This window comes from Mytilus trossulus, chromosome 10 (assembly GCF_036588685.1).
Source record: "Mytilus trossulus isolate FHL-02 chromosome 10, PNRI_Mtr1.1.1.hap1, whole genome shotgun sequence".
NCBI lineage: Eukaryota > Metazoa > Mollusca > Bivalvia > Mytilida > Mytilidae > Mytilus > Mytilus trossulus.
In genome coordinates this window covers 44,987,101-45,000,498 of record NC_086382.1, presented here as the reverse complement: position 1 = coordinate 45,000,498, position 13,398 = coordinate 44,987,101, and the positions used below count along the sequence as shown (strand labels likewise).

At 30.4% G+C, this 13,398-nt stretch overlaps 1 protein-coding gene across 3 annotated transcripts in view; it reads left to right on the top strand.

Annotated features, from left to right (window-relative positions):
- Nucleotides 1-13,398, top strand: part of LOC134687438 (uncharacterized) — a 71,928-nt gene that overhangs the window by 34,391 nt on the left and 24,139 nt on the right. For all 3 annotated transcript variants that reach the window (XM_063547738.1, XM_063547735.1, XM_063547737.1), the window contains 3 exons: nt 2,996-3,176; nt 9,030-9,080; nt 12,090-12,179. In XM_063547738.1, the coding sequence (XP_063403808.1) occupies nt 2,996-3,176; nt 9,030-9,080; nt 12,090-12,179 (322 nt within the window). The remainder of the gene's footprint in view (nt 1-2,995; nt 3,177-9,029; nt 9,081-12,089; nt 12,180-13,398) is intronic.

Below are 13,398 nucleotides of genomic sequence, written 5' to 3'. Positions count from 1 at the left end.
GTTTTGTAAGATGACCTAGTATAAATCGTGAACCTTCTACATCATTTGTTATCTGTCATTGTCTCATTTGCAATTATACCTCATCATTATAATTTACATTAAAATTTCTATTGGTAGTGGTATGAGCCAGTAAAGATATTGTACATGTGGGGGGAGGGGGGGGGGGGGGTTCAGTGCTTGGAACCACCGTTTTAGAATGGCTTAATCTTCCCCTGATGCCTATGGTTATAAACTAATGTGGGGCTGTGTGTATCCTCTGTCTTACACTCATAGTTATGCTGTTACATTTCTATTGAAAGGCTTTACACAATGATAGGGCATGAAAAAAGCCTTTTCATTTTTATGATTTTGGTGTTCTTTTTGCTGTTGTAGAATTAACAATTATTCTGTCAAGACAAGCCCCCTTTTAATTGATACCGATTAACTTTGTTGATACTGTAAAGAAATAGTTACTGAGTTTGGGATATCAAAATATGTATGTTCTTTTCCCCCAATTGGGAATCTAGAATCAGAATCTAGAGCATCATGGGTAATTTCATTGTTCGTACCCCTAAGTGAAAATAATGTGACCTCATTGGTTGAATTTCCATTGTTTATAGCGTTTTAAACCAATCAAAACGCTTTGGTGTAGGCTTTTGAAAATATTACCCAGGATGCATTAGATTCTGAAACGGCGAATTGTGTAGTGATAACTGAAGACTGGCACTAAGACAAACATCTTTTCAAGTTTTACAAATTTGGTTCCTGTTATACTATCGTATAATTTAGATTTCTTCAAAATGTACATTGTTATACATTTCATAGAATAACTATTTCTTGTGAAACGCTAACAGGATGTAAAGATTGGTATAGAATTAACTTCCTCCTTAGACAAAGGGTTATTATGAAGTGTAGACAAGGAACATGCTATTCACTTATTAAATAGCTTTTTACTGACTGTATTCAGAAAAATGTGAAAGACAATCTTGTTTATTCAATTATAATATATATTTTCAACTCATTTAAATATCTTCACTCCCATTTAAATAATACTTTTCCAATTTTGATGTATATTGTTTATCTAATCAAAACAAAGGTTGCTTTTAATGTTATGGCCCTTCACTGCATTAACAATGACACTCATAAATGTAAGGAAAACATGGTTTCCACCATTCTGATGTCTTCATGGAGTTATGGCCCTTCACTGCTTTAACAATGACACTCATAAATGTAAGGAAAACATGGTTATCACCATTCTGATGTCTTCATGGAGTTATGGCCCTTCACTGCTTTAACAATGACACTCATAAATGTAAGGAAAACATGGTTTCCACCATTCTGATGTCTATGGAGTTATGGCCCTTCACTGCTTTAACAATGACACTCATAAATGTAAGGAAAACATGGTTATCACCATTCTAATGTCTTCATGGAGTTATGGCCCTTCACTGCTTTAACAATGACACTCATAAATGTAAGGAAAACATGGTTTCCACCATTCTGATGTCTTCATGGAGATATGGCCCTTCACTGCTTTAACAATGACACTCATAAATGTAAGGAAAACATGGTTATCACCATTCTAATAGCCTGATGTCTATTTAAAGTTTTGTCATCTTCCCTCAAAATATAATGTTAACTGCCTCCTCTGTTATCCCTATTTTTGGAAAACAGGAAACCATTGTTCTCATCTGACATGAACATCTGACATCTGACATGAACATATGAATGATATTGGCCACTGGAATTAAGCAAAACACAATCAAAACTAAGACCCTTGTCAATATCAAAGTTTTCTTGTACAAGTTTTCTTGGTAAAGTTTTCAAAAGTTTTTTTTATAGTGGTAATATTGTCAAATAATGTTTACAGACTTAGATGGAATAGAATATCATCCTATTTTTCTTGAAACTTGAATGGACTTGGATAGGAATTGTCCAATCACAGTGCAGGTTTTTCTTTTACAATGTTTTTGTTGCAAAAAAATTTTGATTGATGACTTGGACCTAGTTACCTATGACAGTGACAATTAACCATGCTTTATCAAATGTATTAAACATTATGATGTCTTCTGCTAAACAATATTAATAAGAGCTGAGTGCAGAGTGATACAAGCACGGAGAGAGGACTGATAAGAAATATTAGTTAGCTGTAGACAAGTTGTAATATTAAACATAAGATTTACATTTAATCTGTCAAAACATAAGCAAGGCCATTTTGTTATTATATTGAACCTATGTCTGTATTATTGAATGTCCAGGGTCAGTTTAAGTGTTCTTGATTATTTAAATACTTGTATCTTGAACTTATTGTAGAGTCCTCAAGGCATATATATGAATAGTGGACAAAGATATTTAACATTGAAATTATTGATACTAGGTCATGTCTCAGAAATTCTTAAATATTATCATTACATACAGTCTTTGATCATTTCTATTGTCAAAATGAAGGAATTAGATTTTGCTATACAGTTTGCCAGTAAGCTGTTGTCATCAGTAATGATTGGTTGATTGTTGTTTGCTTAATGTCCAGTGGCAAATATTTCTTGCATGTTCACGACGATCATCAGTATTGATAGTGCAGAGATCTCTAGATGATAATGTTTGACACTTGTGCTGCTGGATTGCTGTATCTGATGTTTAGTCTTTTGATTTGTTATACATATATAGACTGACTCAGGTTTCAGATTGACCCAATGTTTTTTTTCTAGCAGTTACAAAATAAAATCAAACAGCCAAGGTGTGCTGATGTGGCTTAAATACACCTACCTGTCAACCAATCAATTGTGTGGCAATAAAAAAAACGAAAAAATACAGTCATTCACAATTGAAATACAAACTAAAAGAGGAACTTCAGGATGTTTTTTTAATGATGTATGGTTTTTATTTCAGTCAAGATAATTTGTTGTTGTTTATAAAACATGTACTATAAACAAAATTATACTATGTTAAAACAATGCTAAACTTCGTAGTTAAATATTTATTTAAATTTCATTTACAAAAATTCTCTCTTTTACAGCTTGAAAGTCAGGAAGATGCAAAATTAAGTCAAATATTGTACAAACAGAAACTTCATCAACAACAACTGCAGCCTTCAAGGCAACAGTCACCAAGGCAACAAAACAGTCATTTACAGTCACCTGCTAGACAAGAAAACAACTTATCTGCTAATTCTTTTTCTAGTTCTGGTCAACTATCAGGTAAAATTTCAAAAACATACAAATAAAATCAGTTTTATTAGATCCTTGAAGTGCATATCAGCTAACCACTTCCAAAGAATAGTCAGGTGCCATCAAATATGTTTAATTTTCTGTATGTTCCTGTAATAAGTCAGAAGTCTGTAATTCATTGGTTGTCATTTGTTGCTGTTTGTCATATTTGTTTTAAACATAAATCAGGCTGTTAATTTTCTTGTTTGAATTGTTTTACATTTGTCATTTTCAGACCTTTTAAAGCTTGCTATGAGGTATGGGTTTTGCTCATTGTTAAAGACCCTATAATTATCTATAGTTGCTAACTTCTACATCATTTGCTGTGTGTTTAAGTGTTATCTCATTGCCAATCATACCACATCTGACTTTTATATGGTTTTATAAAATAGAAAGTTTTGCATTTTGATAATCTCATTATTGTGAATACTTTCCAGGAAATGTTGTTTCTTGTGAGTGCACCTAAATAAATATAGATTTGAAATTGTCTCATTTTGAGAAATGAACTTATGTGTCTTACTACACCTCCAGTTGGTTAAGCTGTTACACATTCCATATCCATAAGCTTTTATGGTTCTGTACAATGTGAAGCCATATATTAGTTTACCAGTGAAAAACTTTATAGTCCAGAGATAATTGTTTGATTTCAAATTTAATGCTAGTGTTCCATAATGTATGGTGATAAAAATCAGTGTCAATGGACCCATTATCCTTATATTTCTGTCCATTGACTTGTATAACCCATTTGCACCAAGATGTGAATTGACTTCTATCAGTGGACACAACATTTTTAAATTGACTTTTTACAAAATTGTGTGTCAATGGTGATAAAAATCTAATGTCCAATAAAATCCATTATAGCAAGTGCTTGTCAGGGACCTTTGTAATAAATTTGTGTTATAAAACTGAGATTGAATTTTTCTTTAGGTAAATAATAGATGATTAGTTCGATTCTTTTGGGACCATTTTATTGATACATGAATAGTGCTAAATAGTCCAAAAGCAATTATCCTGAGAAAGTGAATGTCTAAATTACTGGAAAAAGATAAATATATTAATCAACTTACTCTATTAATGTTAATATAAGTACTGTTCTTAATTGATTTTATACATTCATACATTTTCCCTTTGATCTTATTGCCTAATATTTGTTAAGATTATGCACAGGTCTTGATTCTTGAATTATTAGGCAATGACGTCACTTATCAGTACAGCAACAAAGCTTTTTCATTTCCATCCACATCAATGTATCAATGAAATGCATGCGACTTTATTCATACACCTTACAACTATCACAACACTTTGAACGTGTAAAAGAAGTTTTACTTTATATTTCATATTTTTTTCATATTCTCAAACAAACAAAATTTTGTGCACCAGCTTGTAGCAAAGGGGGCATTATTTTTTCCCCTTGTTTCAATTTTATGGTGTCTTATTGTTTTTATGGTGTCTTATTGTAATCAAGTGTGAATTATATATATATTTTATATGAAATTACAAATTTGTGTAGCGTCATTTTTACAGTTCTTGAGTTATGACCCTTTATAATGTTACATGCAAGCGGGGGCATCATCTTTGTCCCATAGACACATTCCTCTTTTATGTTACTAGTAAGACAAAAATGAATGTTATCCTGACTTCATTAGCTTGAATCCCACTAGCCTTTGTGGGCTAACTTGATAATCTAACATACTGTAAACCAACTTATTTTCGCTGATACTTTTTTTTGCGTTTTACCCTTTCTAGACTATTTTGTGGCTATTTACTTTCACGATTTTCTGATTTATTTGATGTAGTTGATAAGGAAAGATCCAGATTTTACATAATCGCGACGATTTATGTTTGCGTAATTTTTCTACTCGCCAAAATAAGTTGGTTTACAGTATTAAGGTCAATATCAAACACATCAATGCCATTATTCTATATTTCAACAAAGAAATGTTTGAATGAGGTAAAGCAATTTAAAACAAACTATGTTCTTTGGACTTTGGCAGATAGTGGTTTAATTGGCTATCATAACATTGTTTAATTGGCTATCATAACGTTGTTTAATTGGCTATCATAACGCTTCTTTTTTATTTCTTTTTTAATCGGAGTTATATTCTGATGATGAAAGCAAATCAAACGTTTTCTGTGAATGTCTTTTGGCTATAAAATGGCAGGTAAAATATATGATCATTTCCCTGGACCTTTAGCAAACAGCAAGTAGTTGCTCCAGGACAATATAATATCATTACTATCAAGGACAATTGAGATCATTAGACAGTAGGTCAAATCATTTCATGGCATTGTACAGTGTAGTATGATTCAAGATCACAATGGGATTCACACTGGGTTACCAAAAATAATTCACACTTGATTACAATAAGATTTCACACTTGATTACAATAAGATTTCACACTTGATTACAATAAGATTTCACACTTGATTACAATAAGATTTCATACTGGATCACCATAAAATCTTACACTAATTAACAATAACATGGACCGTTTTGGACAATATGCTGTAATATTTCTTGTTTTCACAGATTGCTCATTTAGCCCTTTCTACACCATTATGCAGATCATTTTGGGGGGAATTTTGTATTTTTCTGATTTTATAGAAGAGAAAAATCAATTTTTTACATCAAATTATATTTCGGTTATTTTTCCTCTCACAAAAATCACAAAAACAAATGGTACTCTAAGATAAGTTGCTTTATTTGTGATTGATGTTTGCTGTTACCTGTATATATATTTTGGGGGATGATGAAATATCTCTTTTCTGATGATTCCTTTTCCTTATTCTTCCAGAATGTGCATTCAATACAATATTATTTAATGTAAAGTTTCGCTCGCCCTCAACAGTTTTAAACATTTACAGCTTACAATCTACTTTAAAATGCAAATGCATGAACATCTTCATTTCAAAAATTCTGCAGGTGTTCTACATTTTTACATCAAGACTTCTTTATTTGTTGTTAGGGTTAGTATCTGGAATGTTGTACTTTCATTGTAGAATTTTTTTTAAATTAAAAGTCAGTCAAATTATGATAGATATTGCAGTGTTACCATTTAATAAAATGTCAAGACCAGTTATAATTTGTTTCAATCACAATCAGGAATCAATAGACATAAAAGACCTGAGTTTTATAATGTATTTTTATTAAAGATTGTCTCTATTGTCTTCATATAGATTATCAGGTACACAAAAGAAGATTTTTAATAGTGTAAACCTGTTTAATCAGGTAAATTAACGATAGGTGTGATGTTTTAGAAGTAAAAAACCAATATTATTTCTAATTAATAGTATCTAGGGGTTAGTCATTCTGTTCTGTCCACCTGTCATAAAACTTTGTATGATTTTGAGCTTATGGTTGTAAAATGTTTTTTAATATTGAAGATTGTAGGAAGTCAAAGGAAAACAGAAGTCTTTTATAATTGAAAATTTACAAGAAAAAGTATGCCACCACAGCTCCATGTGGGTTAAAAATGAATGTGTAATTGAAAATATTTGTATAAGGAATAGTCTTTTTTTCTGATTCACCATAAATTGAAAATCTCATATTTATTAAGTTTTTAAGTTTTTTTCTATGTTCCTATGTTCTCGCAAGATAACCTTAAACTATCAGTTTTTTCATCACAGTATCAGGCTGTGGGATCAATTTCTATCATTCATTTTAAGAGGAAGTGTTGGGTATTAGAATTTTTAAGCTGACAGTGCCATATGTTTTTAACTCATTATTGAAGGCTGTACAGTTACCTTTAGTTGTTAATTTCTGTGTCATTTGGTCTCTTGTAAAGAATTGACTCATTGGTAAACGTACCACATCTTCTTATTTTCATATTACTCTCTAAAGGTTCTTTTATTATGTAGGTCATAGTGACCGATTTTTTATAATTTTTCAAAGAGAAAACAGATCTTTTATCACAGACAGAATAAGACAGTTGAGTCATCTTTACGATTTGGAGGGTAACCTTTGTCGTTCTTTTCTTTTTAAAGACCATAAAACAGGATTAACATAGTCTAAATGCTCTGATATTGGGTATTGATGAATGAAATAAGATTCCTAGTGAGATAAACACATAAGTACTACATTGTTAAAGATCTTCTATTGAATAATGTTGGATAAAAATATTATTTGAACAAAGAGCTCCCGATGGCAATCGTAAGATCTGTTCATTTCAGTGTAGGAGTTGTAATTGGAAATAACTGTATCTTTTAAGCTATCTTTGTTTTTATATTTCTTAACATTGATATACTATTTCCTTGATGTATTTATGTCTTGGACTGTGTGGATGGCCTAGATTTCTATTCTATAAAGTAACAGATGCAAAAATAAAATACTTGAAAGTTTCTAAATGAGTTCTATAGTACAAAGTACCTCACTAATAATAGGTAACAAGGCACTGTTTGGGCATAAATAAATGTACTATATTTTTATACCTCACTACTTTATCCTTATTAGTCTCATATTGACGAAGTCGAAAGGGGCTTTAGGTTTGCACTCTGTTCGTCTGTCTGTCTGTCCATCCATCAGTCTATCCGTTAGTCCATCAAATCAGTTTTCCAGACTTTTTTTTTTGGTAAACTCAGTTCAAGATTTTTAGATTGATATTGTCCTTGAAAGTATAATTTTTAAGAAACCGATTTGACACACAAAATTGCTATATGAGTAATTTTTTTCAAAATCTAACAGTTCTTGACTTAACTATATAATTGCACTAAATGCAGACATGTATAGCTTTCTATTTTTTGCAGATAAGAACATACGCTTTAAAAGTAAATTATATTTTATATGTGACGATGTATATCTCCAATGAAAGAATATGAAATGACTGTGTAAACACATGCAGGTGGTAAACTCAGTTCTGCACTCTACCTTTTAACCTTCTCATTTAATTTGTACCATATGTTCTTATAGGTAACAAACAATCCCATTTACTATCAAAGGTCTATTTCTTATTATTCAAGTTAAAAAAAATTGACAGTGTGCCATGAAATTTCTGTGTTTGTATGGGGCTGTAGTTAAAAATAGTGGGAGCAAACTGTTATAAACACATGTATTTCACCTAATTTATTGACTTTCATAATGTCAATTTCTATTTATTATATCAGTTTCTTTATATGGTTATGCCATTTTTCTCCATGTTGACTTGTTGATATAGTGATCATGATGTCAATATTTTTGACCAGCACCATTTGGTCATTGGCCATTTAATTCAGTTAAAACCTGATGATTTATGTAGTAATTCAGTTAATGGAGGTCAGACACTCATTGTTTTATAAAGTTCATAGTCGTTCATCAGTGAATATTTTATGAGATTTACTTCTGGTATTTGGACATTATTGAATTGTTAAGCTATTGAAATTATAGTTTATTGATATAAAGTTCAACTCATGCTTAAAGTATTTAAGGAAAATAAAACAGGTGAGAACAATAACAACTGTTCACAATTATTTTTGGTCAAATTCAATGTACGATATCATTCTAAGTAAATGTTGAACAAAGTTCTGTTTGACATTAGTAATTCGGTTAAAAAAATAGGTTATTTGATAGATTTGCTCCAGTTTTGGGGTATGATGTCTAAAATAACAAGTTTGTCAACTACATGTATGTTTAATGTTCATGAAACTCTCAATTTGTTCAGGAAAAGCAGCAAGAAATTGAATTTTATGCATGTTTAATTATCCACATGTTTGATGATAAGATGCTTTCAGTTCTCCCTCTAAGTTTCTGTCAGTCTACAACTTTTTCATGGAAAATACCAAGAAATGTATTCTTATGCAGATGTGATCATTGACATTATTCTGTTTATCTCAATATTTAAATTGATACAAAGTTTTATATTTATTTTACAGAATCATCTCGAGGTCCTCCACCATCAGCCCAGGTAGCAGGATGGATACACAGTAAGTTATAATACAATTAGTTACAATGATTGATAATTAAGAATTCTTTCAGCAACAAAGCTTCAAAATTCAAGATATTTACTGGTAGCTTTGAATACACACAAGTGAATATTTTTTTCTCAGATCGTTTTAAAAAATACTTTTAAAACACTATTTTGGTTAAAGAAAACAACATCTGGATTTCTTATTTTGGTAAAGTAAACACAGACAGAAAATATAAGAGTTACAATTTTGTAGTTGTAATGGCATGTTTTTTTGCATGTTATTTCATATTTCACACTTAGTAAAGAAATATTTTATAACATTTATATTTACTGTAAAAGTAGAAAGTCAACAACTCATTTAAATTTTGTTTCTTGCTCTTTCCCCTCAGTGCTATTTGTCATTCATAAAAATGGAGGTGGTTATACCTCATTTATTTCACAAACACATAGTTTTCGTCTTGAATTATTTTGAGATTTTAGATAGATCATAATTACATATTTTTATGTCTGTCAAGTCTGATAATTTTAAAGTTAATTTATTAAAATGAGTAATTCTACACCCTAAGAGGAGTGAGAGGTGTCTTGAGTAGGAGTATTTTGGTTGTATCCAGGGTATACCCAAAAAAAACTCACTTTTAATGCAAGACAAAATTAATCATTATACTCTTTAAAAAGAAAAACGTATGAGTCTTTCTAAATTCATTTAATTTTATTCCACCCTTATCATTTACCTTATAATCTTATTTTTTTTTACTGTTTCCTTCAAAGAAAATGTTTTAAAGCATTTGTAAAAATTTTTATTTAGAATTTATTTCCTGCACTTTCCCGTCAGTGCTATTTATCATCTTTTAAATGGAGGTGGTAATACATCATTTATTTCTCAAATAAGTATTTCAAAAGCAAAAAAAAATCATGGTGAATTCATATTTTGTATTTTGAGACATTATAATAAAAAGATCATATCCACAAAATTTTATGTCTGATAATTTGTGAAATATTAAAATTGCTTCATTATAAAGTGTTATTTACGCCTAAGCGGAATCAGGTGTCTTTAGTAGGATGAGTTTAGTTGTATCCAGGGTATACAAAAATACTGAATTACATCACTTTTAATGGAATATAGAATGAATCATTTTTTACTCACTGTTGGTCATCTTTATCATGAGAAAGGTGTGACTAAATGATAATTCTAGTTGTTATGGAAACTTTTACCATTCAATTTTATTCCACACAATAATCTTTCTAGTCTTTTCATTGGTTCTTTTTAAAATTAGAAGATGATACAAGAAGCATTAACTTTCTGAACTTGAATATTCTTCTTTATTTTTTTATTTTTTTTTGGGGGGGGAGGTGAGGAACTAAACAGACAAGATGGATTTTCTGGAAGCAAAAAGGCTGAAAATGTATTTTATATATTTTTGAAATTTAATTTATTGGAGAGCAAACTGTAATTTTTCCAAATAAAAATGAAACAAACATATCTAGAAATGTGAGGATGTAATAGTAAAAACAGGTTAAAAAAATTATCCAATCGTTTTTCCTTGTTCAACCTACGTTTTTTTTTTTACAAAAATTCTAGGAAGCACTTAAATTTTAAAATTTATATTTCAATGCACTGAAACAGAGTCTTGCAAACATTGATGCTATAAATTTTGACATAAAAATGTATTCTGTATTGTCTTCGATGCTTTCTACCTTGTTTACATGGAAATCAGAGATTTGAGGACAAACAATATCGGTCAATACAGTACAGACAGTCTTTGTTTTCCTATACAATGGAGGTTCATATAGTCAACAAACTTTAGAATTTTTTTTAACAAAATACAATATAAAGGATTAGAAATGTTCTTAAAACCAGTACAAATGCGAACATAGGTTATGTTATGATAATGTATTTAATCAACATCAGTGGTTTTCCATGATGAATCAGGTCGCTTGAGCAGGTTGATACAAGCTCCTTAGGATGCCATTACCTGTTAAGACTTTAACAAAATCTTCTTTTCAATCAATATTATGGTTGTTATTTGTAACAAAAACACATAATGAACATAAAGAAGAGACTGCAAACGATGTTCTATGAGCCAAGGTTAACATTTTGTTAGTATGTGAGATAATACCCTCATATTTATTTACATATAGTATCGATTTAAATGGCTTTATCTATAAACCTGGATTTGAGCCAATGTATATTTTTTTTTAAAGAATGATGATATGAGGGTCCAATAGTTTACGATTATGAAACTCGTCATGGAATTGAGCCATATGTTTGTCAGGACTTATTTCCGAATCTGATGTAATCCGTTCTTTGACCATTGGAATTATATCAGTCTGATTCCTGTTCAATTGGGATAGAAATAAATGAGGCATAGTTTACTAAGGAATAAGAAATAGATATCATTTAAGTAAAGAATAAGGTTATTAATGTTGTATTCATTTTGTTAGAACATGGTTCACTTTAATGTTGTATTGATATGGTCATTTAGAATGTGATATATCTCACGTATAACTTGTTTTGCTTAATAGGTAGACTTTGACGTAAATTATTTTATCAAATTGGGTAAGGATAAATAGATCTGAACCTATATTTTTCATTTATGCTGTATGGAACATCAGATTGGCTGTTCCATCATGTCATCAGTTTGTTTTTTTCGCAGTGATTTCTGTATAGATATTGACTGACAAACTAATACTCTTATATCAGAGACTTAGATATATGCAAATTGATTAGTATCGACTGACAAAACTGATACTCTTATGACAGAGATTAAAATATGTAAATTGATTGGATATTTTGTTCCATTCTGTTTTATTTACCATACAAGGTAAACAATGACTACACAGAAACAGATCATTGGATTTTAACTCATATGGTCTCTTGTTTATTTGAGACTTTAATACTTGACTTTTAATACTAGAATTGTAGGAAGTGGTTTATTGGAGTTTTTCATTGCTGGAAGATTTTTACTCTAATGATGTCATGTTTATTTGAGACTTTATTTCTTGACTTTTAATACTTGAATTTCAGGAAGTGGTTCATCCGAGTTCTCTGGCGCTGGGAATGAAATCAGGGCGACTCAGTGTAATGACTTAACAGTACAGGACGTAATTCATGAAGGTATTAACAAATCTGTTAAGTTTTTTACCAATTTAGTATTTGTTAATCAATAAATGAGAATAAACTTATCATAGAAACCAGGCGTAAAATTGTGTAGCCCTGACGCACATTTCATCTTCAAAAGACTGCTTAAATCAAAAAAGTTGAAATGCAAAATAAAGTACAAAGATGAAGAGCATTGAGGACTCAAAATTCCTTCAGCTTTTACCAAATACAGCTAAGTTAAGCAAATCCACAATAATAATAATAAAAAAAAAAAAATCTAAATGCAGGGCTGTGAATTTTTCATTGGTTTGGGAGCAATTTTTATCATTATACTATTAGCACCATTAAGGGTCTGATATGTTACAAAAGTATTCCCTAAGGATAAAGTATTTTTAAAATTTCACTTCATTACACATGTGAATTGTCCCATATTGTTCATGTGACTTAATCTATTTAAAAAGTCATAAAAGATATATTTATTCCTGACAATATACATGCATGCATTACTACATGTATTTGTAACTAAAATTTTGCATATTTTCCATGAGAGCATGAATAGGTTATGTAATAGGAGCTTGGTGGTAGGTTTTCTTTGCTGTATTAAAAATGTATTACGGAAAATGATTAAATGAATACTGTGAAGCTTGTATTCCACATTCTTTTAGTTGTTACATTATGATTAAAATCCATTCTATTTCTGTACATTTTTCCACAAAACTAATGGCTTATGAATAGGAAAAAAATCAACATTGATTTCATTATTTTTAGATTTAAAATCAATGAAATGATTTTTAAATTTTAAAATAACCTGACAAAGGAAGCGTTTTTGTATTGCACAATCATTTTCTGGTTTTATTGACCAATTATTGGCTTGTTTTTATATGGTCTACTTGTGTAATATTTTCCATGTGTTGATACACTGGCTCTCTTGAGGGGGGACAGGCGGAGTCCTGATCCCAAAATCCCGGGCTGAAAAACATGAAATCCCAAGGTCCCGAATTTCAATAACTTAAATCCTGACATCCCGAAATTAGGAAAAAAATAATTCCTGGATGCTGAAAGGGTCAATCCTGAAATTCCAATCTTAAAACAGCCCATCCCGGCATCCTGATAAAGGTCCTATCCCCCTCTCTTTACTGTAACCATACTAGCTAAAGGCTAGGGTATGTCTATGGTTACTTCTTATGAAAGCAATTAATATCATCATTAGGAAATCTTAAGAGAAAGCATAATA